The sequence below is a fragment of the Thunnus albacares genome, chromosome 20, assembly GCF_914725855.1.
Source record: "Thunnus albacares chromosome 20, fThuAlb1.1, whole genome shotgun sequence".
Taxonomy (NCBI): Eukaryota; Metazoa; Chordata; class Actinopteri; order Scombriformes; family Scombridae; genus Thunnus; species Thunnus albacares.
In genome coordinates, this window is record NC_058125.1 from 2,281,077 (window position 1) to 2,304,688 (window position 23,612).

The window sequence follows — 23,612 nt, forward strand, 5'->3', positions numbered from 1 at the left end:
AAGAAGTGCGCTTCGGTGGTGGGACTGATCAGCAAACCCAGAACATCCCAAAATATTACAGTTAAACTGTGAGAAAATGATCTGAAACTGAATTTAAAATGAAGAATGGAATGATACAAGAATACGCTCCAAAGACAAGACAATTACAATGTCCTTTCAATGTGAAATTGCCATATGAGTTCAGTGAGCATTTAGGGTTTAACAACTCAACTAGAGTTTGTGTTGAAACTCTATAGATGTGTTCAGACAGGTAGCAGCTAATGCACCGACTCATCAGATGCTGGCTGTTAGCTAGCTAGCAATGGATGCACTGACCATGCGTGTGGAATGTGCATGTTTGTTTGTGTTCAGCTCTGCCTATGACTGATCTCAGAACTCACCAGACACTAAATTTTTTGTTATTTCCCTCTCTCTTCCTTTTCCTCTTGTGTCTGTACAAATTAGATTCATAATGCATACAAATTTTTTTTGCTCAAGTTGAAACATTTTGAATTTGCTCAGATGTGTCAGTTTGTGCCATCCCAGGTGAATTTGTGTTTAATTGCACCTTTGTACATTGACTTTGTATGCGAGGCCTTCAAAATTTGCCTCACCTTCTGTCTGAACACACAGTGATGGTAGGAACTCAAATGGTTCATGATGAGAAACTTAAATGGCATGGCACAGCAAGACAACAAACTGTATTAGGCAATACACATCTACAGTAAAGGCCGATTAAAATGTCTCACCACTGCTTTTTTTTGGACAGTGTTTTAGCCACAACTCCTTCCTAACTTCATTTATTCCTGGCTATACTCGCCTTTTGTTTCTAAAATTGTTTTGCTCCCTTTAACTCATTCCTTCAGACCAAGCCACAAATTTTTTTTGCCTCGAATCTATTAATCTTCCCACCTACTTCTACTTTTGTACAATTTTAAAACATGAGCTAACAACACCATTCATTTCAATAAACCCCAAACTACCATTGCTCTCTCAAACCCAATAATTAATATGCATTGAATTTAATAACCCAGTTACAGTTATTTAGCATTTTACCTGTACCTGCACCTTTATTTAAAGCTGTATCATCGATGTTTGGCCCCTACAGGGAGGAAGAACTCCTGCCTTTTCTATGTGTAACATTCACATATACCAGAAGGTGGTGTAATAACTAAGGAAGTTGATGCGTTGATGTCCATGTTGCATACATAGCCTAAACTTTGTCCTCCTTTACTCATTTCATAAAGACAGTAAGAGGTGACTTAGTAAATCATTAGACAAGTCTTAGTTTTCCACAGATGTCAAGTGTAAGCTGAGGACTGAGCATGAAAGTGGGCTATGTATTGTGTACTGTGTGTTGTATTGCAGTGTACTCAGAAATGTTTGGATGGCACTAATAGACTATTCGACAATACTGTCGTCGCATATGTAAGTCAGAAGAAAATAGACTTGAATCCTGAAAGATGCTTCAGGTCGCAGTTACGGCTTGATTCCACCAGGTGCATCTGCATCACCTTCCAGCTGCAACGTGACCGCCAGAGCTGATCACGGCCACTCTAGACAATGCTTGTGAACCCACCAGATGTGCTGCAGCACATTTTAGAAGTGTCCCACAAGTGTCCTTCTCTCTGCTCCACTAAACATACACACTTAATCTATTTTTGACGGAAGCCGTGTCAAGCTGCACAGAGCAGATCGAGCCAGGCAAGAAGCCAGACACAGGAAAAGCATAGAGCATCTGGTCAATTTTCAAAATAAAACACCCTGTGCAGGCTCCTGATCGTATATCAACGATAAGCACAATGAAAACAGACAAATAAAGAAACCATGTAACAACATAGCCTACTTGCCCATAGTAGAAGCACAAATATCAAGCAAAAATGACCAAATCAACAAAATCTGAGCAAGTCAACAAAATTGAGTAGTTCAGTTCCACTGCTACTGCAGCGACTACGGTAGTGCAACTGAATTTAAAAGGCGGTTGGCTTGACTGCAGTCGCTCCACTTCTGAAAGGCTCCCAATAGGGTATGAACATAGACTGTATAAAAATGGACATAGCCACCGTGACATCACCTGTTGGTTTGTGGACTCCCATTTTGAAGCCTCGAGTTTGGTATTTTGAACTGAACAAGACTTTTTAGGTACCAAAATGTTACAATGAACTTTCATGAACTGAAAACATTGAAATAACGACTATGGCTACAGCATGGTGAATTATTGTTGTTGCGTTGTACAGACCAAAGAAACATTGATTGTCTTATTGGCTTATACATATTGACTTGGCTAAGCTTGTATGACTGCAATCAAAGAAACATATGAAAGAAACCGTATATGTAATAGTAGTATTTTATTATGTTTTTATTTTTGTGTATTTTGTTATGTAGCTATATTTAGGGCTCAAATTCATCAGAAGGAATCAGACTAGAACCAATCTTATATAGCAACCACTGAGCTATCACGTTTTGTAATATAAAAGATAAAAACTTTGACAATTTTGATTTCAAATTGGTTGGAAAGTTATAAGCCACAGTAAACTTTGAATGTTGACATTCTCTAGACATTTTTGCTGTAGCTTCAGGCTCCTGCTTTGACAGAAGTTTATTCTGAAGTTTCACCTGTGTTGATAGCTTTTTTTATCTGTTGCTCTGTCTTATTTTCTTTTCCTTTCTTATTCTGAAATGTCTTGAGTCTTCATGTTTAAATGACTTTTTTTTAGCATTTATTGAATGTGTGTGTTTTCCTGCTCTGTTTCACCAATTGGTTCAATGAACTCTCTCTTGCAAAAATAACCATGCAAAATGTAACTCTCCCCATTTATCAGGACAGTGATGAAGACTGGTCTGGAGTCAGTGAAAGCAGCACTGCGGTCATACTTTGACAGTGCAGCAGAGGATCTGGAGAAGACGCAGGAGAACCTGAAGCTCGGCCAGTTCACTCACAGCAGAGAGCAGCCCCGAGGAGTCACTCAAATCATCAACTACACCACCTTCGCCCTGCTGCCTGTCCTCTCCTCTCTGTTCGAACACATCGGACAGAACATGTTTGGAGAAGATCTCATATGTGCGTACTGACAATGAGATTCAGCTTTTTTGTCTTGTGGTGAAAAGGGTGAAAAGGGAACAATTCTACAGATAATGTCTTCAAATGTCTTCTTCTTGAATGCATGTATTTGGGTATCATTTAAGAAAAACCTTAACTGGAGGATAATAGCAGAATCTCAACATGACATAGATTTCCTGTGAAGGGGTTAATCTACTTTAATTAAGATAAAATCCTAGTTCAGGCACCACCTCCTTAAAGGGAAATCTTTAATGTCCGGAGGAAACATTAAACTCTGAATTAAATTCTCAATTTGATCAGTTAATCAGTTTCATAAAACCATAAGTTCTTTTCAAAACAGAGAACTCTGTCTGCTGTGCTCAGAGGAAATCACAACAACGACTTCTTAAAATAAATTAAATCTTGTAATCTTACTTTAATGCTGAAGAAAGTTTAATCAGACTAGATTCAATGTTTGTCCAGGCTCGGGTAGGACTTCACATGGGTCAGCGTAACTTCAATAGTAAAATACTACGAGTGAAAACATGAGAAATGAAAACACTCAATGTTACAAATAAAACAAAAACAAACTGAACTTGTTTCAGTAAAAGATTAAAATACATGCATACTTAGTCGAAAAAAGAAAAGAGATGTCTTGAGAAAAAATAGAAGTGTCTTAACTCATGAGTTTTTGGGGACCAGCTCAAAAGGAAATTCCTCTGAGGTTGTTTTTTATCAGCTAGGACAAGACAGGCAGAGTTTTCGCACCAAAGTTCTTATGAGTATTTATTTTCTTTGTTCTCCAGAGACTTTAAAGTGTGGCTGATACTTCTGACTTGAGATAGCAGACTGCAATTTGGAAACTAGTGACTTAGTTTAAGTTTTACGTGCATAATCTCACTTCAGAGTTTCTATATCTGAATACTTCATGTCAAATTGTAAATAATAATGTATTGTAAAGTATTCAGAAAAACAATTTGGCGTCATACATTTGTTTCATAATAAGTCAATCCTCCCTATCAACATTGTAGACCGCAGTATATTGTCAAGCCTTCATTGATTTAACTTCTCAAACAGTCTAGATGTTAGTACCATAGTGAAATAAAAGTTAAACAATTATGTGACTAAATAATCTTTCAGAAATAATTTCAAATATAAATTTAACATAATTCTTACTTCATGTTATATAAAAATATTCAACATGACCTCTTGTCTAATATGCCTATCAAGATATAATTGTTCAGTCAATCAGGTTAGTAGAGCAAAAGTTAAACATTTAGGTGATTTTTAAAATATCATTGCATAGTGACCATATAAACATTCATCAACTCTTATCATAACATTTAAAAATTCGATATGAAGTTCTAACCTTATCAATAGAGGGCAGTATGTCACATGTTGTAAAATTTAATAAAATCAGAATTTAATACTGTATCTCTTCAATAGATCATCACACCACTATAAAAGTTCTACCATTCTTAATGCATTTTTATGACAAACAACATTACATTTACATAATGATTAGACATTTCATCCACATGAAATTGAGATTTGGCTTAGATTTGGCTGAAATACAAGAGAAACAGTAAGGTATCACTCAGGAATGTGAGCCAGAGTTCATGACGGTGGTCTGTGGTGATAAGGAGACCACAAAGGGAGTTTTCTGGCCCAAATGTGTGTGAAGTTATCTGGTCCTTTCTCTGTTTCAAATGACCCCAAAATCATTTATGCTTTTTGTTCAGGCAATAATGTTCATTATTCTGTCAGAAATGGCCTCTCAGGAGGTCTGTTTAACCTCCATTTTGTCAGTGTTTAATTTTGATCAGTGTCCGGCTATCCAACCCTCATCTGGGCAAAGAGGTCAGTTTGTATAGGTCCTGGGTGAGACACTCACCTCCTCACTTTGGAATTAAAGAGGGGTTGTTTTATCCCATGAAATTAAAGAAAAGAGAGCATGGTGTCTTACAGCTGTCATATTCCTATTATTAGGAAAATATTTTAAACAACTATTAAACTACTGTTCTTTTTCGGTTGCCTCTCTCCCTCCAGTGGATGATGTCCAGGTTTCCTGCTACAGAATCCTCAACAGCCTCTACTTACTGGGAACCAACAAAAGCATCTATGTGGAGAGGTACAGTATGAACCACAGTGCACATGTGGTTAAGGTACAGGTACTTCCACATGTGATGTACTATGCAAAGCATTTGGATTTTCAGAGAACATCTAATAATAGCAAAAAATTACCAGTTTCTTCTGACTTTTCTCACTGATGGTATGAGCATTTCAATTGGAATCAAATAAGATTGGGGTGACTGCAGAAACAACAAACCAGATGGTGCAGGTTGCTGTGGCAACATGACACATAGTGTAAAGGTAACAGGAATCTCACAGCCATAAACTATACTGTAAGCCAGATGAGCCCCCAGTGACCAGAACTGAAAATCCACGTCTGAGGACTGAGAACAGCTAATGCATTACGTACACCAAAATGTCAGCGACCCCGTAAATGACTCATGAAAGCTCACTTGTTGCTAAGCTAAAAACAAAACAAAAAATAACAGAGCTTTGTGCTGACTCATGCACTAAAGCTTTTATCAGCTCAGTTTGTTTTACATCCAATTCTTGCGGAAATCACACTGCACAGCACACTTCCTTGTTCTGCGTTATATGGAAAAAGTTCTTTGGAATTTTTTAGAAAAATTCTAGGGTGTCCTGGTGACCTAGGGGTAGAAGACACCATGTTGTCAAAATGCTCCCAGTTTGAATCTTTGTTGCATGTCTCCCTTCATATCCCACCTGTCCCTTCACAGAGGTCAGCATGGTCCAACGCTTCTTTATTCTTTATCCACCCAGATTTTTTAAAAGATCATTTAAAATTGACTTTGAATATGTCTTATGGTTTAACTCTGAGTCCTCTCCTCCCCTCTCCAGACAGCGTCCAGCATTAGGAAAGTGTTTAGCTGCTTTCTCAGCAGCTTTCCCTGTTGCCTTCCTAGAGCCTCACATCAACAAGTTCAACAGCTTCTCCATCTACAACAGCAAGGGAGCTAAAGACAGGACAGGTACTGATGAAGGTGACTTCCATTTCACAATTTAAAACTCATGTTCATTCATTCATCATATTGAGAAGTGATTCCAATATTTTGTCCACCACCATTTACATACATGAGGGTTGCACCAACATATACTGTACATACTGGAGGCCTTATGGTAACTGCAGCTCCTGAGCATTACATTTATTGTATGCAACTATTCATTATTAGCAATTAAACAGGAAATTTAATGAAAACATTCTGTTGACCAGCCAGAGTGATTACATTTCAAATGTTCACATTCAGTGTTTTTAAACCATGTTCACTGGCAGAGTTTTTCAATTGAATATTCCTTTATTATCCATGTGTGGCATCTAAACTATTGTTTAAGGTATAGTTAAAGTTAGGCTACTAAAACCACTTATTGAAGTTGAGTTAAGATATTGTTCATGGTTAAGTGAGACTGTCCTCACAAGAAAAATGATAGTCGCTTGTTCAAATGTAAATGGACTGTACTTGTATAGCACCTTTCTAGTCTTCCGACCACTCAAAGAGCTTTTTACACTACGAATCACATTCACCCATTCACACACATTTACAGGGGCTACCATGCAAGGTCCCAACCTGCCCATCAGAGGAAACTAACCATTCACACACATTCATACACTGATGGCACAGCCATCAGGAGCAATTTGGGGTTAAGTGTCTTGCCCAAGGACACATCGGCATGTGGACTGGAGGAGCCGGGAATCGAACCACCAATCGTCCAATTAGTGGACAATCCGCTCTACCTCTTGAGCCACAGCCGCCCCAAGGTTGTCTAATTACAACCTTGTTGTAATTTTATAAATGTAAGACTCAAACACAAGTCTGTAAAAGTGAGTCTTTAGCAGGGATTTAAAAGTGGCGATAGATGGAAAGTTTCAACAGTGAAGGTAAAACTATTCCACAGTCTGGGAGCAGCAATGGAAAACATTCAGTCACCTTTGGGTTTTGAGTGGGAATGTGGAATGGTGAAGAGAAACTGATCAGAGGATCTGAGGGGTCTGGATGTGGACTGAGGAGATCTGCTGCCAGTCCACGTAGAGATTGAAAAACAAATAAAAGAATCTTAAAATCAAGGACTTACTGGGTTAAGTCTGAGGTTTTCAAACCGTGAGGCGCATGAATCCCCAGGGGGCACTGGAGAGTTGAAGTGGGGGCATAGAGGCAGAGATGTGAGGCAAAGATACTGCAAGGGGAGAAAGTGTGTGCTGGTGGTGTAAAAACAACAGGAAGTTAGTTATTGTGGTTTGGCTGCTTATCAGGATTAGAGTTAAGGAGGAGGGAAATTGTCGGGGGGGTTTAAAAACCCTTGGGTTAAGTAATTAATGTTCACCACTGGGCTTTCCTTACTATTTGCTACATGAACAGTGTTTTACAAAGGAGTTCAGTGTAAATATTTCTGACACATTATTGCTAAAGCAGGACAGTTGCATATGAATGTACATCTTGAGGGCAACACATACAGGCAGCATGTGACGTGCATCAGAACACCTGCACTCATTGTTTTCTATATGAGCCTACAAACAGCTGCCATCTTCATGCGTGTTGTTGTGGGTTGGTAGACATCAGCTCAATAGTACAAGCCACTGATCTATCTCCCAGAGTCAACTCTCCAGAAAGCAGAGTGACTACTATCTGTTTGACATGTCCGGTGTGTTGCATTGTGGGGCATTGAGTCAGTTGTGGTGCATTGGAATTATTTTATATAACTAATTTTTATCAAGTTATTCATTCTTTGAAATCATGAATCTCTGTCTTTCTTTCTGTCTACCCCTCTCATGTCAGTATTTATCAAGGTTTTTTATACAGCACTAATTTGCTACAAAGTTGTTCACAAAGACATATTGATAATAATAATGTATTATATGTATTAATAATAATGTATTAATTATTGAACTTTATAGTCATGTTTTAATTCATCTTTGGTGTTAAAGTGCATTTCTCTGTCTGCCTTCCAGCTCTAGGGCTTCCAGGGCAGGTTGGGGAGGTTTGTCCTCTGATCCCAAACTTAGAGAAGTCTCTGGAGGAGATCATGGAGCTGGCGGAGTCTGGCATGAGATACACTCAGATGCCCCATGTCATGGAGGTAGGATATATGACAAACCAAAAAACGTTTAAAAACACATATAATCCTTGCTGCGTAAACTTGAGTCTTTCTTTCTTTCTCTATATATCCTCTTTTTTTCCCAAATAGTGTCTATCTGACACTTTCATGTGTATGAGTGTATTGTCAAACTCTTTAGTATGTATTTTTGCTTTTCCTGCAGGTGGTGTTGCCAATGTTGTGCAGCTACATGTCTCACTGGTGGGAACATGGACCAGAGAGCAACCCAGACAGAGCAGACAGCTGCTGCACCTCTGTGACCTCTGAACATATGAACACTCTGCTGGGAAACATCCTAAAGATCATCTACAATAACCTGGGTATAGATGAGGGGGCCTGGATGAAAAGATTGGCTGGTAAACAAGACAACACACTCTGTGTGTATGTGTTTGTGTGTCTGTTTGGCCGTGTGTGTGTGTGTGTGTGTGTGTCTCTTTCATGTCTCCTCATTTTAAACACAATAAGCTAACTTGTATGAAATGTGCTTTAAAAATAAAGTTTGACCAGACTTAGAAACTTTATAGTAAAATAGAAATTTAAAAAGCTCTTAGTGATTTATCTATACTGGTATTTTAATCTTCAAATAGGTTTTAAATATAATACTAGTTGATGTAAAACTATGGTTAAAAGTCTTAAACTTGTCTTTCTTAAATGTGTGTGTGTCACACTCTCTCTGTCTTGCATATTATCTCTACTTTAAACATGTTCATGCTTCATGTTTAGGTTGAATTGCAAAAAAAAAAATGTTTAAAGACAAGCATATATTTGCACATATTTGCATGGACAACATTGATGGCAGGAATTCTGTGGGTGTGTGCATGGTAAAGGTAGGGTATGAGACTACATGCAGCAAGCCACTAGACTCCAAGACACACACACACACACACACACACACTTTCTCATCTGCATCAAACTAACGACTGCATGAAGCTAAATGAGATGTGATTACCTATATAACACCATCTCTGTCCCTCTTCCAAAGTCTTCTCTCAGCCAATCATTAGCAAGGCAAAAGCCCAGCTGCTCAAGACCCATTTCCTGCCTCTGATGGAGAAACTGAAAAAAGTGAGTAATTTGTTGCACATTTCTATATCAGATTAGCCATTTCAGAACACAAGAGAAAAATAGTGTATGGGCCCTGCACTCAACATGTAAACAACTTGACAGTAAGTATGTAAGATTCGTGCAATCTTTTGTATAAGCTCCTGAAACAAAATATTTCAGTCATTTTCCCACAGCTTCCAATTAAATGGAGCATGACATACTGCCTTTTAATAAACTGCCAATTTGTCATCATAGGCATCAAAGGCATCTGGTAGGGTCCTATGACTCCATTCCCAGTTTCCCTTCAACCTTCACACACTCATAATATCTTGTAGTTTTAACATTAGGCCTGCTAAAAAACACTGATTTATCTTACAGGAGCATAAGTAATTGCTTGTTTAAAGTCATACTCATACAAGACTTGAACTTAGGCTATAGGTTTTATCATTTTGAAACTGCGTTAAAACTTCTACTTTGACATAATTATTTGTCCCCTTAAATCCAATAGCAGATTTTACATTTTATATAATATTGATCATGTACCTACTATACTTGATTTTATGCTTTGATTTTTTGTGTAGAAAGCAGCGGTTGTGCTGATGGATGAGGAACACAGCAAGGCAGAGGGGAGGGGTGAGATGTCAGAGACAGAGCTTCTCATCATGGACCAGTTCACCATATTAGTTAGAGACCTGTATGCCTTCTACCCCCTCCTCATACGCTTTGTCGACTACAACAGGTACAGTGCTTTACATTTTTTCCTGAAACAACACATATCACATAAATTTCATTCAGTGTGACCAGGTACAATAATATACATGTAACCCTATTATATACCTTCTAATGCTTAAGAAGTGCCACTATCTGATATATTAACAGGGCCAGATGGCTGAAAGAGTCCAACCCAGAGGCGGAGGAGCTGTTCCGAATGGTGGCTGAGGTTTTCATCTTCTGGGCCAAATCTCATGTAAGACAATTTGCAAAAAAAACCCACAAAAAAGTTGCTGCTGATTAAAAAGGTCACAGTAAGAGGAAGAGATGGGAGCGTATTTTTGCTCATGATACTTCATCTCATCACTCCCTATGAAGGGTTGATAGTTCTGCTGATCCCATTGTAATCCAACAGTCCAATGTGCAACTCTGTTAAGCTTTCAGCATCATTGTGTTGGTTTTCTGGTCCATATAGTTGATTCCCCCTTTCACTCATACTGACATCATGAGTACTGTACTGCAGTGGTAACATTCACCTGTATAGGATTTCTGTGAGATGGGACGAATAAACTAAGCTACCTGGCAGAATTAAATCTAATATTGGGTCCCACTCAGATAAATGCAAATTACATATGGGATGCTATATCTTCAAAATGTACAGTAAGAAGTTTCAACTAAACATGCTCATTATTTTTTAATTTGTCACTGAACCAGCTCAGTGTTTTTACAATATGACCTTAATGCAGATCAACAGTCTGAAACACATCAGATGATCAGACAGAAGTGATGGATGGTACCATGTTGTCATCTTTCTGCAGAACTTCAAGAGAGAAGAGCAGAACTTTGTGGTCCAGAATGAAATCAACAACATGTCTTTCCTCATCACTGACACCAAGTGTAAGATGTCAAAGGTATGGAGACATGGATTGAAGGGGGTTTAAAGAATTTAAGGTTTAATTGTCATAAATTAAAGTTATAATCTCAAAGATTTTAATTTAAATAAATGTCTGTTAAGTCACTGTCTAATGCCGAATGAGGTAACACAGTGGTGATTGAGCCTATGGCCCGCTGATGACAGCTCTTGCATTTGCAGTATTATGATTATTACAGTACAGTACAGTATTATTACAATATATTACAGTGTTGGTGGCGACTTTCCCGCCACGTGTTCACGAGCAGTGCAGTTAGTGATGCGTTTTCCATCACCCAGTGGTTGATCTGCCAGAGAGGGTAGGCGGACCTAGACTCGCTCTTCTATTCGCTTGTGCTAGCATGATGTCACACAGCGACTAGGTGTGAAGCCTAGCAAGATTACATCGCTGTCTCCATCTCTCTCCTCTGCTCCACTCTGTGTTATAGATGTGTAAGCAGCTGCAGGTCTTTGTGTCTGGCAGAGTTAAGGTTTGGCTGAGTGGTCAGTGCAGTCATCCATGGTCTGGGAGATCATGATTCAAGACCCTGCTTTGCAAAATAGTTTATTGAAGAACACCTATTTTAACACTTTAAAATCCTAAACTTAGAAATGTAATAAAAACAAAAACAGGATTGTTACTCCCACTTCCGCTTTTATTGGAATACAAATACAAATTATTTTGCTGCCTCGATGAATACAGATACATATACAGATACTGGGCTCTCTGCACTGTAACAGCGACACTGTTTGGAGTGGGGTTGAGTGAGGTCCAAAAACACAACTGCAATTACCACTTAACGCCATATGGTGCTGCCAAAGAGACCTAACATTAACCTAACATCATAAAAATGTGCTTGTGTGCATTTATTGTCCTCTGATGTTTGAACTTTGCTTCAGGGAATAGTTTCAGACCAGGAGAGGAAGAAGATGAAGAGGAAGGGAGATCGATATTCGATGCAGACTAGTCTGATTGTCGCTACTCTGAAGCGCCTGCTACCTGTAGGACTCAACATGTGTGCCCCCGGAGAACAAGAGCTCATTGCACTGGCTAAGAACCGCTTCAACCAGGTAGGAAGAACAACACTCGTTTTCTAGTGTATTATAAAAAAAGATATATATGAGTATATATGAGACATACTGTATGTGATCATTTTATAGAACTCTAGAAAACTTTATAGAACATTCTCACATTTAACAGGTCTGTATAATTATTTGTGAAAATGACAATTTATGTTGTATCATCATGTGCAAATGCAAAGAATGGGTATAAAATGCTTTTTTGTTTGTTTGTTTGTTTGTTGCAATTACCAGTATTTCATGACATTCAGGACCTGTAGTCTGAAGAGTTACCTTGTTGTCTTAATGGATGGTGCATTTACTTTGTCAACAGAAAGATACAGAGGATGAAGTTCGAGAGATCATCAGGAACAATCTGCACTTACAGGGGAAGGTAAGAATACTTTTCACTAGTTATTAACTTGGTACTATAAGTCAGGCATGTTTATAAAGTCAGACCCAGCTTTCAGTAGGATTGTGTTGGTATTGAAAAGGATACTCCTGCTCCTGCTTTCACTGGGCAAAACAAATAGCAGCATCATTTTCACAATATCCCCCCACTCTACATCCATGTTTGATATTAAAAGGCCTATCCTGTTATTATTTCTAAATTCTCAAGAAAAGCATACATTTAAGATAAACTCAACATGACTGAGTCCAACACAGAGAATTACTAGAGAGAAGTGAATTTTCAGTTTTTCAGTAAGACTTGATAAAGTTTCATGTTTTGTAGTGGGCAGTCTTAAATGGAAGATTTCCAGCTAGTGGTTCTTAGTCTAGTTAAGAACGACAGTTACCTTAAAATATTTGACATGCATGCTCAGAGAAGTACTAGAAAGGTAAGATGCAAGACTTGTTGAAGTACTGTACATTAAAATATGTGTCTTCTACAGCTAGAGGACCCAGCTATTCGGTGGCAGATGGCTCTGTACAGAGACCTCCCTAACCACTATGAAGACACCTCTGACCCAGAGAAGACTGTAGAGAGAGTCCTGGACATCGCTCATGTCCTCTTCCACCTAGACCAGGTGTGTGTGTGTTGTTTTTAGGAGAATTACAGATTACACAGGGAGACATTTGCAACATTGTGTTTCAGTTATTTAGCTACAAGCAATGGGAACTATCCATCCATATTTTTGTTCCTGTATACTCATAATATGGACTGATGTACTGTATAGTTGTGTTTTGTCCCACACTTTCCTCTTTAAAGAGCTGATGGGATTGGCCATCATTGAAGTTGCCTCTTATCTAAAAATACAGACGTTAACCATGTCTGTGAAAACGATGACCATTACATATGCACTGCTGAAACTAGTTGTCCTAGAGGGGCAGGCATTTTGGCCTCCAGAGGGTGAGATTCATCGGCTGAAAGGCTTCTGTGCTGAATTGTGTCTTCAGGTTGAGCATCCTCAGCGCAGTAAGAAGGCTGTGTGGCACAAACTCCTGTCCAAGCAGAGAAAGAGAGCAGTGGTCGCTTGCTTCAGGATGGCCCCACTCTATAACTTACCCAGGTAAGTTCTGTACGAACACACACACGAACCAATGCACATGTATAGTATCTGCAGAAAATATAAAAATATGTATGAAATATTATTGTTAAGTTAATATCTTCTCTCGCCCAAACTAGGCACCGAGCTGTCAACTTGTTCCTCCAGGGCTATGAGAAGTCCTGGATTGAGGCAGAGGAACACTACTTTGAAGATAAACTGATAGAAGATCTCGCTGTAGGTTAATTTCAATATAAATTTAAAACACGTGGGATCATTTTGACCCAATTGCAGAACCTCTTCTACTTGGAAGAAAAATTAGATTTTAAGGCTGAATATGAAACCAAATTTCTGTTAAAAACAAATGCTTTTCAGTGCATCTCAGAGTCTTCTCGGATGGTGAATGTGTGCTTATTTCAGAAACCAGGTGAACAGGAGCCATCTGAGGAAGAGGAGGGGGTGAAACACATCGATCCACTGCATCAGCTCATTCAGCTCTTCAGTAGAACAGCCCTCACAGAGAAGTGGTGGGTTCTATTTACATATAAACATGATACAACATAAGAAATACAAGGTTCTGCCATAAGTTTCAGTTATATAAAGCAATAGTATGTAAGGAATATTATATCTGGAGGTCAAAGATTACTATCCTACCAATATATCACTGTATAAGGCAACCAGGAGGACAAATAAGCAACAGTGAAAACCAAAGGAGGAGAAATGTTTCCCATGAGAGACATGGGTATGGGAGAGGCACTGCTGAGACAAATATGATTAAGCTCACATGGCCAACGAAGGCACCTGTAAGCTTCTGTCATCTGTCACACGGGGATCATGCTTGCTCAAAGTTGAGTAGTCAGTCATGTGACCCTCATCATTTTTGTCTCAATGGATTTCCAAAACATACTTTTTATTAATAAAGGGAATGTGGAGTTCATGTTGGCTCTAAAAACCAACACACATTAATGACAAAATGTAGCAGCTACCTGCAAGTAGCCAGAAATATATGAATATCCAACATATTAATGTTACTATGGAGTCGCTTAGCGAGTTGATACAGTTGGGTCTTAGTTTTTGTATTCTTAGTTGTTGCAAAATAATTTTATTCATCATGTTATTGTGACGTGAGCAAGGAGTCCTCTCTCTGACCAGCGGTCAAATCTAAGGCCATTATTCACTAGTGTTGTACGTCTGGTTTGGTCTGCCGAGTCCTCAGAAACATATCTTGCTCTGTCTGACTTGCAAGATGTTCACCTTCCTTTTGCCAGCCCCTTGTTAACACTGGGCAGGGGTAGTGTACATTTAGCTTGTGGGATCAGCAGTGCCAGTAGATCTCTTACATAACTGAGTCAATGCTAATATAAAATATATAATATATAAAAATAACACTTAATGCACTATAAATTATGTAATCAAATGCTAATTTTTAAGTGTGCATTTTCTGTTGCAGTAAACTGGATGAGGATAATCTCTACATGGCCTATGCTGACATAATGGCTAAGGTAACTGCACCAAGACTAAAAACCTTTTCATCATCTAGAAATTAATTTGCTGATTTGTTAGAGAATGATCATATTGACAATGTTAATTTGTGCCTTTGAAACATATCATCCCTTGCCATCTATATGTCTCTTTCTTTTTTATCACCCCTCCTTCCCTCAGAGTTGTCATGATGAAGAGGATGAAGATGGAGAGGAAGTGAAGAGTTTTGAAGTAGGTGATCAGTCACTCTGTGTGTCTGTCAGTCTCCATGGTTAATCTGGGCTATAGATGGATATGCTACTGCCTGTTAAACATATGCCTTTGTGCAAATAAATAGGAAAAGGAGATGGAGAAGCAGAAGCTGTTGTATCAGCAGGCTCGACTGCATGATCGTGGGGCTGCTGAGATGGTGCTTCAAACCATCAGTGCTAGCAAAGGTAGGTTCAAGTCCTCAGTGATTTCTCTTGGATCTTTTAGGCCTTAATGACAGATTTTATATATTAGAGAATGATTTAAATTGTAAGAGCACTAAATGGAAGAGTTTTATGTGACAAATACATGTCTCAAAGTGGTTTCTCAATGTAATGGTAAAAGTTTGAAATGTGTACACCATTCCAGTGACATGTGAAGGTGTTGCTCACAGTACTGGATGGAATTTCATAGTTTGAACTTGAAGTTACTGTCGGTGCTGTCATTTCTGTTTCCTCAGGTAGTTTGTCTAATCTACAGTATTTCAATCATGCAATATTAATAATATTGCAGTAAAGCTGACCAATCAATAAACATCCTGACTGAAAGGGTTTGCCGTCCGGTAAAAATCTTCATCACAGGATACACCTGTGGTTCCTCTCTCCTTGTTCCTTGTCTCCTCGGAGACACATTTAAGGGATTGGAACATCCACGAGCGAATGGACCGCGATCAGTTTCCAGGTCAAAGGCCAGAGGAGTGAGGACGGGAGGAAGCAGAATTAGCAGACTGTAAAGCATCCATGGTCAGATGTTTTCTGTGTGTGGTTTCTTTTCACCAGGTGAGATGGGTCCCATGGTGGCCTCTACTCTGAAGCTGGGCATAGCTATTCTCAATGGAGGAAACTCTACTGTACAGCAGGTATCACTGTGTACTTACTACTGAAAATATAGTTTTACTCACAGGCTTTTTTTATCATTCATATGGTCAGTTGTGTTATTTTATTATTGATACTGTTTGTATTTGTATTGGGTAGGCTATATATTACATTTGGATATAATTTTGACAGTGACATTTTGTCTGTACAAGGTTATGTTTATGCCACATGTATCTACACTCTGATAACAAATTACATAAGAGACATGGACACAATAACACGAACACCTGGACAATATGTGCAATGATCCAATCCAGTGTTCCTGTGAGATGTATAGTGTTTGTTGAGACTCTGTTGGAGAGTTTTTGGTCTGCGCTTGTTTCAAAGGTGAATTCAGTCAACGTATAACCACCTTCTGTGGCCTTTCTCTGTGTCTTTGACAGAAAATGCTGGATTATCTAAAAGACAAGAAGGATGTGGGCTTCTTTCAGAGCCTGGCTGGTCTGATGCAGTCATGCAGGTTTGAATGCTCCCTGCCTCAGAACTGAAACAAATGCAAAATATTAAATAAGTGCTCTAGTACTTCAGTAACGTCTGGGGACTCACGAGAGACAGATTAAAAATGAATGGTTGAAGTTGAAGCAACAGAAGCTGAGATATTTTCGTTCTTAAGGGACAGGTTCCACCAACACTGGATCCTACATTTCCCATAAGGGAACATTTAGCATTATTTTGTTTGACCCTCCCTGTCAGGTAAATGCTCATGTCTTAACAACCTCCATGCCCCCTGTTTGAAAAACAGACTGAGCCGAGATAAGCCTAATGACATCAACAGAGTAAACTGAACTTTATTTGTAAAATATGTGGAGTGCCCCTTTAAACCTGCAACTGGGTTGGTTTATGGGTTATTAGTGTAGGTGCTTTGGAGAGGCTCACTCCAAGAACAGTCAGAGCAAGTGGTTTTTTTTTTTGTTTTTTTTTTTAAGAAAAAAAGTGTTGACTGTAAAAAAAAAATAATTGAAAAAGGAACATAAACTACTAAACAGATTTACTGAATTTTAATTTCAACTAAATGCTTTGTTTCAGTGTTCTGGATCTAAATGCATTTGAGAGGCAGAACAAAGCAGAAGGACTGGGAATGGTGACAGAGGAGGGATCAGGTAAGCTTCACTATGTTTCAACTTTAAACAACAATATTCATTTATTTTTAATTAATGGTAATAGCAGTAGAAAGGAGAGTTTATTGAGCCTGTCTTTAGGTGTAGTTGCTCTCACCCCTAAACTTAAAAATTAAGTACATTTGAATTTACTGTGAGAAGGCCAGGCCTAACCTGGACATTTTCTGAAGGCATATAGTATACTGATGAAAACCTTTTCTTCACCAGGTGCAGATGAAATTCTTAAAGGACACTGTAATTACCTTAGGATGTTACATTTTAATCACAGTGAAACAGAAAAAGAGCATCTTCAGTCATGTGGCATATTTCTCAGTCAAACTGAATATATTGGAGGGGTTTAGTAATAAGGGTGATTAAGATGAAATCTGACAGATGTGATTGGATCACTAAAAGGTGGGTGTAGCTTAGCAAACACAGCACAGTACAGAGCTGTAGGAGACTGTTTTGCCAGCGGAAATCCAAACACAAACCTCCTACTATATTACTCTGTTAGCTACGCACAAGCTAATGGTTGAAGGTAGAGTCAGTCATTCTTGAGAAAGATTGTTGATATTTGAACTAAACACCCAAACAAATACACCCCTCCCTTCCTGCTCCTTCAGAAGCTCCTTCATGGACGCATATTGCCAAGGCGACGACCAAAAGAGAAACATGGCGGAATCCAGAGCTATCCGTCAGCTGTAGAGTTACTTCTGTTCCTTTCACACATTGTCACTGGGGAAAAAATTGTGTTATGTGAGCAAACAGTCCACCCACACTCTCCCCACTTCTCACTCGACCTGCGTTCAGCGTCTCTGTCCACAGACGCAGCCAATTGTCAGCTGCAGCTCCTGGAGAGCTGAGAGGACAGTAGCCGGACAAACAGCCTTCACCAGGCTGACTGTCAGCAGAAATTTACTGAACCAAAATAGTTTGCATGTCAGCTCCATGGGAGGAAATCAACAGTGTTTGTATTCATTAATTCATTGATATGGTAATGAGTTCAAAACATATATACAACAAGATATTTGTGTGATTTAAACAGCTGCCTGCTCAGATTATGTTTCGCTAAACGTGACAGAAACAAACTCGGAGCTCAAAAAACACAGGAGATCTCGGTGAGACTGTATTTGATTCAGTGTGGATCAATACATTTAATAAAATGGAAGCGTATATGTAACGTGAGAAAACGCCTTCTATGTGAATTGGCCACGGTCTCTCTCTCTCCAGTTCACCAGCCCTCCACCACAATTCAGTGGGTGCTGGAGACAGGAGACTGTCATGTCTTCACACAGACGAACGCTCTGATGACTCCATCCTGTCCTGTGCACAAGTACGAACACCCCCTGTTGCTGATTGGCTGGAGTAGTTTTGTGTGGCCCCGAGCCATCATGTTTTCATGCCCATTTACAGAGCCAGAGCTGTGTATCAGCGAACACACAGAACAGACAGCTAGCGGACCGTGAGGAGATATTTGCTGAATTTAACAAAAAGTGTACTGAACAATCTTTCTCCAGAATCGCTGACTTTACCTTTAAATGTGGTTTTATATGATGGACGAGGTCAGCTAGTCACCCCAAATCACATCTGATCGGATACATTTATGTAACCACCCGAGATGAGTTATTAAATCTCGATGAGGTTATATTTTAGCGTGTAACAACAAATAAATGAATAATTAACACTGATACACTGGATTGAATTTTTAAATTTTTCATTTCACTTTAAATCTCCCCATGAAAAACCAAAGGATCCAGTGACAATGCTAAAAAGTCGATTCTAAGATAGCTAAAGGAAAACCTTTTTCCTCCAATTCAAAATATCATTGCATGAAAATACTGAACACATGCTGTAAATCTGCATGTTCTGGAGTGGTCTCCAGCACTGATAACCTTGTAGAAAGTGATCATTAAAGTAGGTCCGCCAGTAGAAATATACACTTTAGCGTCACATGTAGATCTTGTTATTCTTTATACATGGAGGTTCTTTTTGTCCTTGTCAATCATCATTCCGTATTTTGCTTTGTCCCATTTCTCACTTGGGTTGAGCATTTTGTTGAACATTGAGTCAAGTGGTAATGCGGTATAACCTGTCATTAACATGCATCATGTTTGATTTCATTATGTACAAGTGTCTGTGCTTTTGATTTGCCTGTTGCTTATTATTTGTCACAATTATTCAGTCATATTTTTGCGTGCTTACTTATACTTTTCAAAATTTACATCAGTTATGTTCATGTAGGCAACCCTTTAACAATCTTATATTTTTAAACTGATTTTCTGTAGCGGTAGACCTTCAAATGCAGTAATAAAATTGTATTTATTGGGTAATTTTGAGGTAATAATTGTACATAAAGGTAAATATGTGTATTTGTTATCATGTTATAATAGGTGCATCAATGATCTAGAATTTACTGGTTCCAGTCATTTTTGTTACAAAAAATCCCAAACCTATATATAGTTATATAATAGTCCTGACTTCATTTTATACTCCAGTTTCATCCCACATAATGGTTATACTTTAACTCTTTATTTCCTGGAGTCACAAATCACACGTGATACCTGAATGTATACTTGCACGTACTAAGTCATTTTAGAACAGTCATGTGCATCATTTTGAAAGACAATGGCACCCTGTTTTAGATTTCCCTCCCTGTGAGGCTGACATCTTTCAAACTCCAATACAACTTTAAACTTGTAGTTTCTAAGTCTAAACGGAAATTACTTAAAGGACCAGTGTGTAAGATTTAGTGGCACCTAACAGTGAAGTTGCAGATTGCAGCCAACTGAATACCCCTCCCCTCACCCTCCCCTTCCAAGCGTGTAGGAGAACCTATGGTGGCTGCAAAACTCTCACGGGGCTGCAACATGGCGGGCTCCGTGGAAGGGGACCCACTCTCTATGTACATATAAAAGGTTCATTCTAAGGTAACGAAAACATGGAATTTTCATGGAATTATACACTAATGAAAACATACTTATGAATATTCCATTTTTGCCAAGTCCATTCCACTAGATGCCACTAAATTCTACACACTGCACCTTTAAGTGAATCCAGAGCCACAGAAGTCATTATACAATATTTTTCACTGCCTAGACTAGTAACTATTGTATAATTAGAGATATGCGTTATAATCTCTGTGAGAAATTGAGTTCTCTGGTTTTATTTTCTAATACAATCTCACTGAATAACTCAAAGTGTCAGAATTCCACATGTGCTACACGTGTCACATTGAGTTACATTGAGTACTTTTACATGCACCTTAGTACTGTATCCTGGTTTTGAATCTCTTACATGGAGCATGAGAAACCAGGTTATTCATATCCCTGTACACATGATACATGATCCTCTGCTTGCAGTTGTGTCTTGATTTCCCATTATCTCCGCCACTCATTTCTGTACCAACTGAGTCACATCAACTGTTGCAGTGACCACAGTTTAGTTTCTGGCTGTCTGAACTCTTCTGCCCTCACCACTGCTGGATATCTTCATCTGATCACTGGTAATAGAAAATGAGAAACAATGCAATTGATGATGTGCATTACTCAAGTCAGACTTTCTTTTCATTTTCGTGTTTTGATCATCATTACATCATTTTGTTTTACTGACCAACTACTTAGTAACTTGAGTTACTACCTTGATGACTCACCTGTGAGCATTGCAGAGAATGATCATAAACCTGGATAAGGTGTTCACAGGCCCTAATATCCTGGTTTCCATGGGAGTACTCCATAGCATATCCAGGTTTCTCAAAACTGGGATATGGTGTTCACATGCAGAAAACCAGATCATTATCAGGATACTCATGCACATGTAACCTTGGTGAATAAAACATAACATCTTAAAAATTGAGCTGAGGGTAATCCCTGGATTTTTAAAATGCTTCCTGTGCTGTTCCTTCAAAATAATAGCTCGGAAATGTTAAATTGACCCAAGTCAATTAAACATGTTTAGAATGTTCTATATCCAAACAATGCCCTTGTTAGACAAGTAAAGTTGTTTCATTTTCATCAAATCACAAAAAGAGAACTGATGTTCCTTCACATTTAAGAATCAAAAGATGGACCTGACAAAATAAGAACCCAATGACCTAGAAAAGGTATTACCATTATTTATTGGCTCCTTAGAAGTTTCACGCTAAGTCCTGGGAAGTCTCTATACAGTCTTACATATTGTAGAGTAGATTACTATATATTTTTTATTATTTTCATGTTTTTTAAAAAAAACATATTTGTCGCTACAGATCTTTTCTGCATCATTGTTAATACTGTCTTAGTATTCAATACAGGTAGATGATTACAGCATAAATATTTATACATTAGTGGAGAGGAAAATAGTAGGAACACCTGAGAATATAATGCAATACAAAACAATATATATTTCCTTTTCAAAGTTTATGATGTTGTCTTGAATTTTTTCAGAAACAGCGTTGGTTGTTCTTGTACTGAATTGCATTATATCCTATTTTAGTTGTTTTTTATATCCTTGCAAATTCTTGCAATAAACATGACTGCACCTGCTATGACATGTCATAGTACTTACACAGGTGATATTATTTTTCTACCACAATTACCTCATTATTATCTTGTAAATACAAAGTATTGTTTCTAACCAGCTTTTTAACAAACCGGTTCCTGTGGATTCGTGTCCACAATCATTAAAAATAAGCACAAGGTCTTGTGTTTTTTAATTTTCTTCTCAAAAGATATAACCATTAAGAAAATATTATCAGACTCTTACTGGGCTTTACTCAGCTGTGTAGGTTTTCTGTCACTTTTTTCACGTTGACCAAACATCAAAATTAGGAATTTTACAGCTCTTTTCCCTATATGTAATCTTTTGTTTCTTTCTTTGTTTCTTACTTTCTTTCTCTCTTTCTTTCTCCCCCGTTTTCCTTTCCTTTCCTCATTTTGGTTTACTGCACTTTCTTCCCTTCCTCAGTCATCACTCATGAGCGTGGTAATTATGCCTTCTGCCATTTTCTTGTGTGTTGGTGGGTCCCTCTCTCTTTCTCTCTCTCTTTCACTACAGTTGGTTAGTTGTTGTGTCAGTTCTGTCCAGGTCCTGAGTATAGACCTTCAAACCTCATCCTTTACCTGCTCTGTGCTTGTAGCTACTTCTCTGCCTTCCCCTCACCATTCTAATCTCTTTTTGGTAGGCCAATTATAACTCGGCTCTCTGGTTGGTTTTGTAGTTGGTCTCTTTTAAAGTCTTAGCCCACTTTTGACTCTTCATGGAAAATGTGTTATGTCATTCTCTTCCACAATAACAAACTGATGATATTCCTGATAACTTGTTTTGGAATATAAGATGTTAACACTGAAATAATGAAATCACCAGGCAGAAGTAGTAGGAGTGTAGCTGTAATGCCACAGCCTGCCATCTAAAACAAAACCCATGTATGCTTCCTTCTCAGGATTTGTACAGTATCTGGCACATTCTAAATATTACTAATATGAGTATTTACCGTCCCCCACCCTCATCCTTGACCTCTACCCTCTCTGTCATGTAGTCAACCTAAAGTCAGCTGGTTGTTGTGTCTCAGTAATTGAGATGGTTATTGTGCTGGTTGTTATCTGTTGTGAAGTGTACAATCCCCTCTGTGTTCTCAGCCACTATGACTCACTCTAGGGCTGCAATAATTATAATTATTATTAATAATAATAATAATATTCATATTCATCAAATGATTGTGTAATATAAAACCTACAGAGAATTATTTCCCGTCAGCTCAGTTTTATGGTCCATAGCTTTACTGTTTTAGGTTAGACTCATGACTCTTATCAACCTTGTTTCCAGCAGCAGTAAGCAGCTGTCTTCAGTTCTGATAAACCCACTGTACATTACCTGCCCAGCACCAAACAGCAGACCGACCAAGTTTGCTGCAAACAGCCACAACTCCAAATGAATACCAATGTTGCTTTGTGCCTGCTGGATGGTTAATTAAGCAACTGTTTGCTAACATGTTTTACCATGTAAGTTTATGAGGCTATAATATGTCAATGTTGTATTTAGTGCTTGTTCCACTCCCCCAATGTGGCCAAAAATATCAGCATATTAATGCAGCATAACATTTTAAGAAATTAATTTCCTCGATTGTCGTATAAATAACTAAATTAGACAATTTATACAATCCTGTTTATACCATATGCATATATTAACAGTTAGACACTCAAAAAATGCATTTTACTTAAATCAGTGTATGAACCAAACTCTTAACCTAATGCTAACTAAAATATTAGAATTTTAGAAATACAAAACAGAGCCAACAGTTGAAAATATAAGTAATAAGAAATAAGTGATAAGTAAATAGATGTAGTATCAATTTTGTTCTTTTATGAAAACAAAACAAACAAACAAAAAAAACCCCAGAACATTTGTATTATTGTTAGAAAACATAAGGCCATCAGGTTTCATTTAAATGACCCTAAATGTTGGTTAGTTACAAAGCCAAAACTAACAGTTCATTCAAGTTAATAAGTCGCCTGTTATCAAGCT

General features: G+C 38.2%; 1 protein-coding gene across 1 annotated transcript in view; it reads left to right on the plus strand.

The window, feature by feature from the left end:
* ryr2a (ryanodine receptor 2a (cardiac)) overlaps nucleotides 1–23,612 on the plus strand; it is a 187,702-nt gene that overhangs the window by 127,478 nt on the left and 36,612 nt on the right. The window contains exons 68-88 of the mRNA XM_044338318.1: nucleotides 2,802–3,040; nucleotides 5,069–5,150; nucleotides 5,951–6,081; nucleotides 8,055–8,182; nucleotides 8,364–8,556; nucleotides 9,183–9,265; nucleotides 9,826–9,983; nucleotides 10,124–10,211; nucleotides 10,774–10,866; nucleotides 11,766–11,936; nucleotides 12,259–12,318; nucleotides 12,818–12,952; nucleotides 13,323–13,435; nucleotides 13,552–13,648; nucleotides 13,832–13,938; nucleotides 14,862–14,913; nucleotides 15,074–15,124; nucleotides 15,231–15,330; nucleotides 15,922–16,001; nucleotides 16,401–16,477; nucleotides 17,044–17,117. Of these exons, the coding sequence (XP_044194253.1) occupies nucleotides 2,802–3,040; nucleotides 5,069–5,150; nucleotides 5,951–6,081; nucleotides 8,055–8,182; nucleotides 8,364–8,556; nucleotides 9,183–9,265; nucleotides 9,826–9,983; nucleotides 10,124–10,211; nucleotides 10,774–10,866; nucleotides 11,766–11,936; nucleotides 12,259–12,318; nucleotides 12,818–12,952; nucleotides 13,323–13,435; nucleotides 13,552–13,648; nucleotides 13,832–13,938; nucleotides 14,862–14,913; nucleotides 15,074–15,124; nucleotides 15,231–15,330; nucleotides 15,922–16,001; nucleotides 16,401–16,477; nucleotides 17,044–17,117 (2,312 nt within the window). The remainder of the gene's footprint in view (nucleotides 1–2,801; nucleotides 3,041–5,068; nucleotides 5,151–5,950; nucleotides 6,082–8,054; nucleotides 8,183–8,363; nucleotides 8,557–9,182; nucleotides 9,266–9,825; nucleotides 9,984–10,123; nucleotides 10,212–10,773; nucleotides 10,867–11,765; nucleotides 11,937–12,258; nucleotides 12,319–12,817; nucleotides 12,953–13,322; nucleotides 13,436–13,551; nucleotides 13,649–13,831; nucleotides 13,939–14,861; nucleotides 14,914–15,073; nucleotides 15,125–15,230; nucleotides 15,331–15,921; nucleotides 16,002–16,400; nucleotides 16,478–17,043; nucleotides 17,118–23,612) is intronic.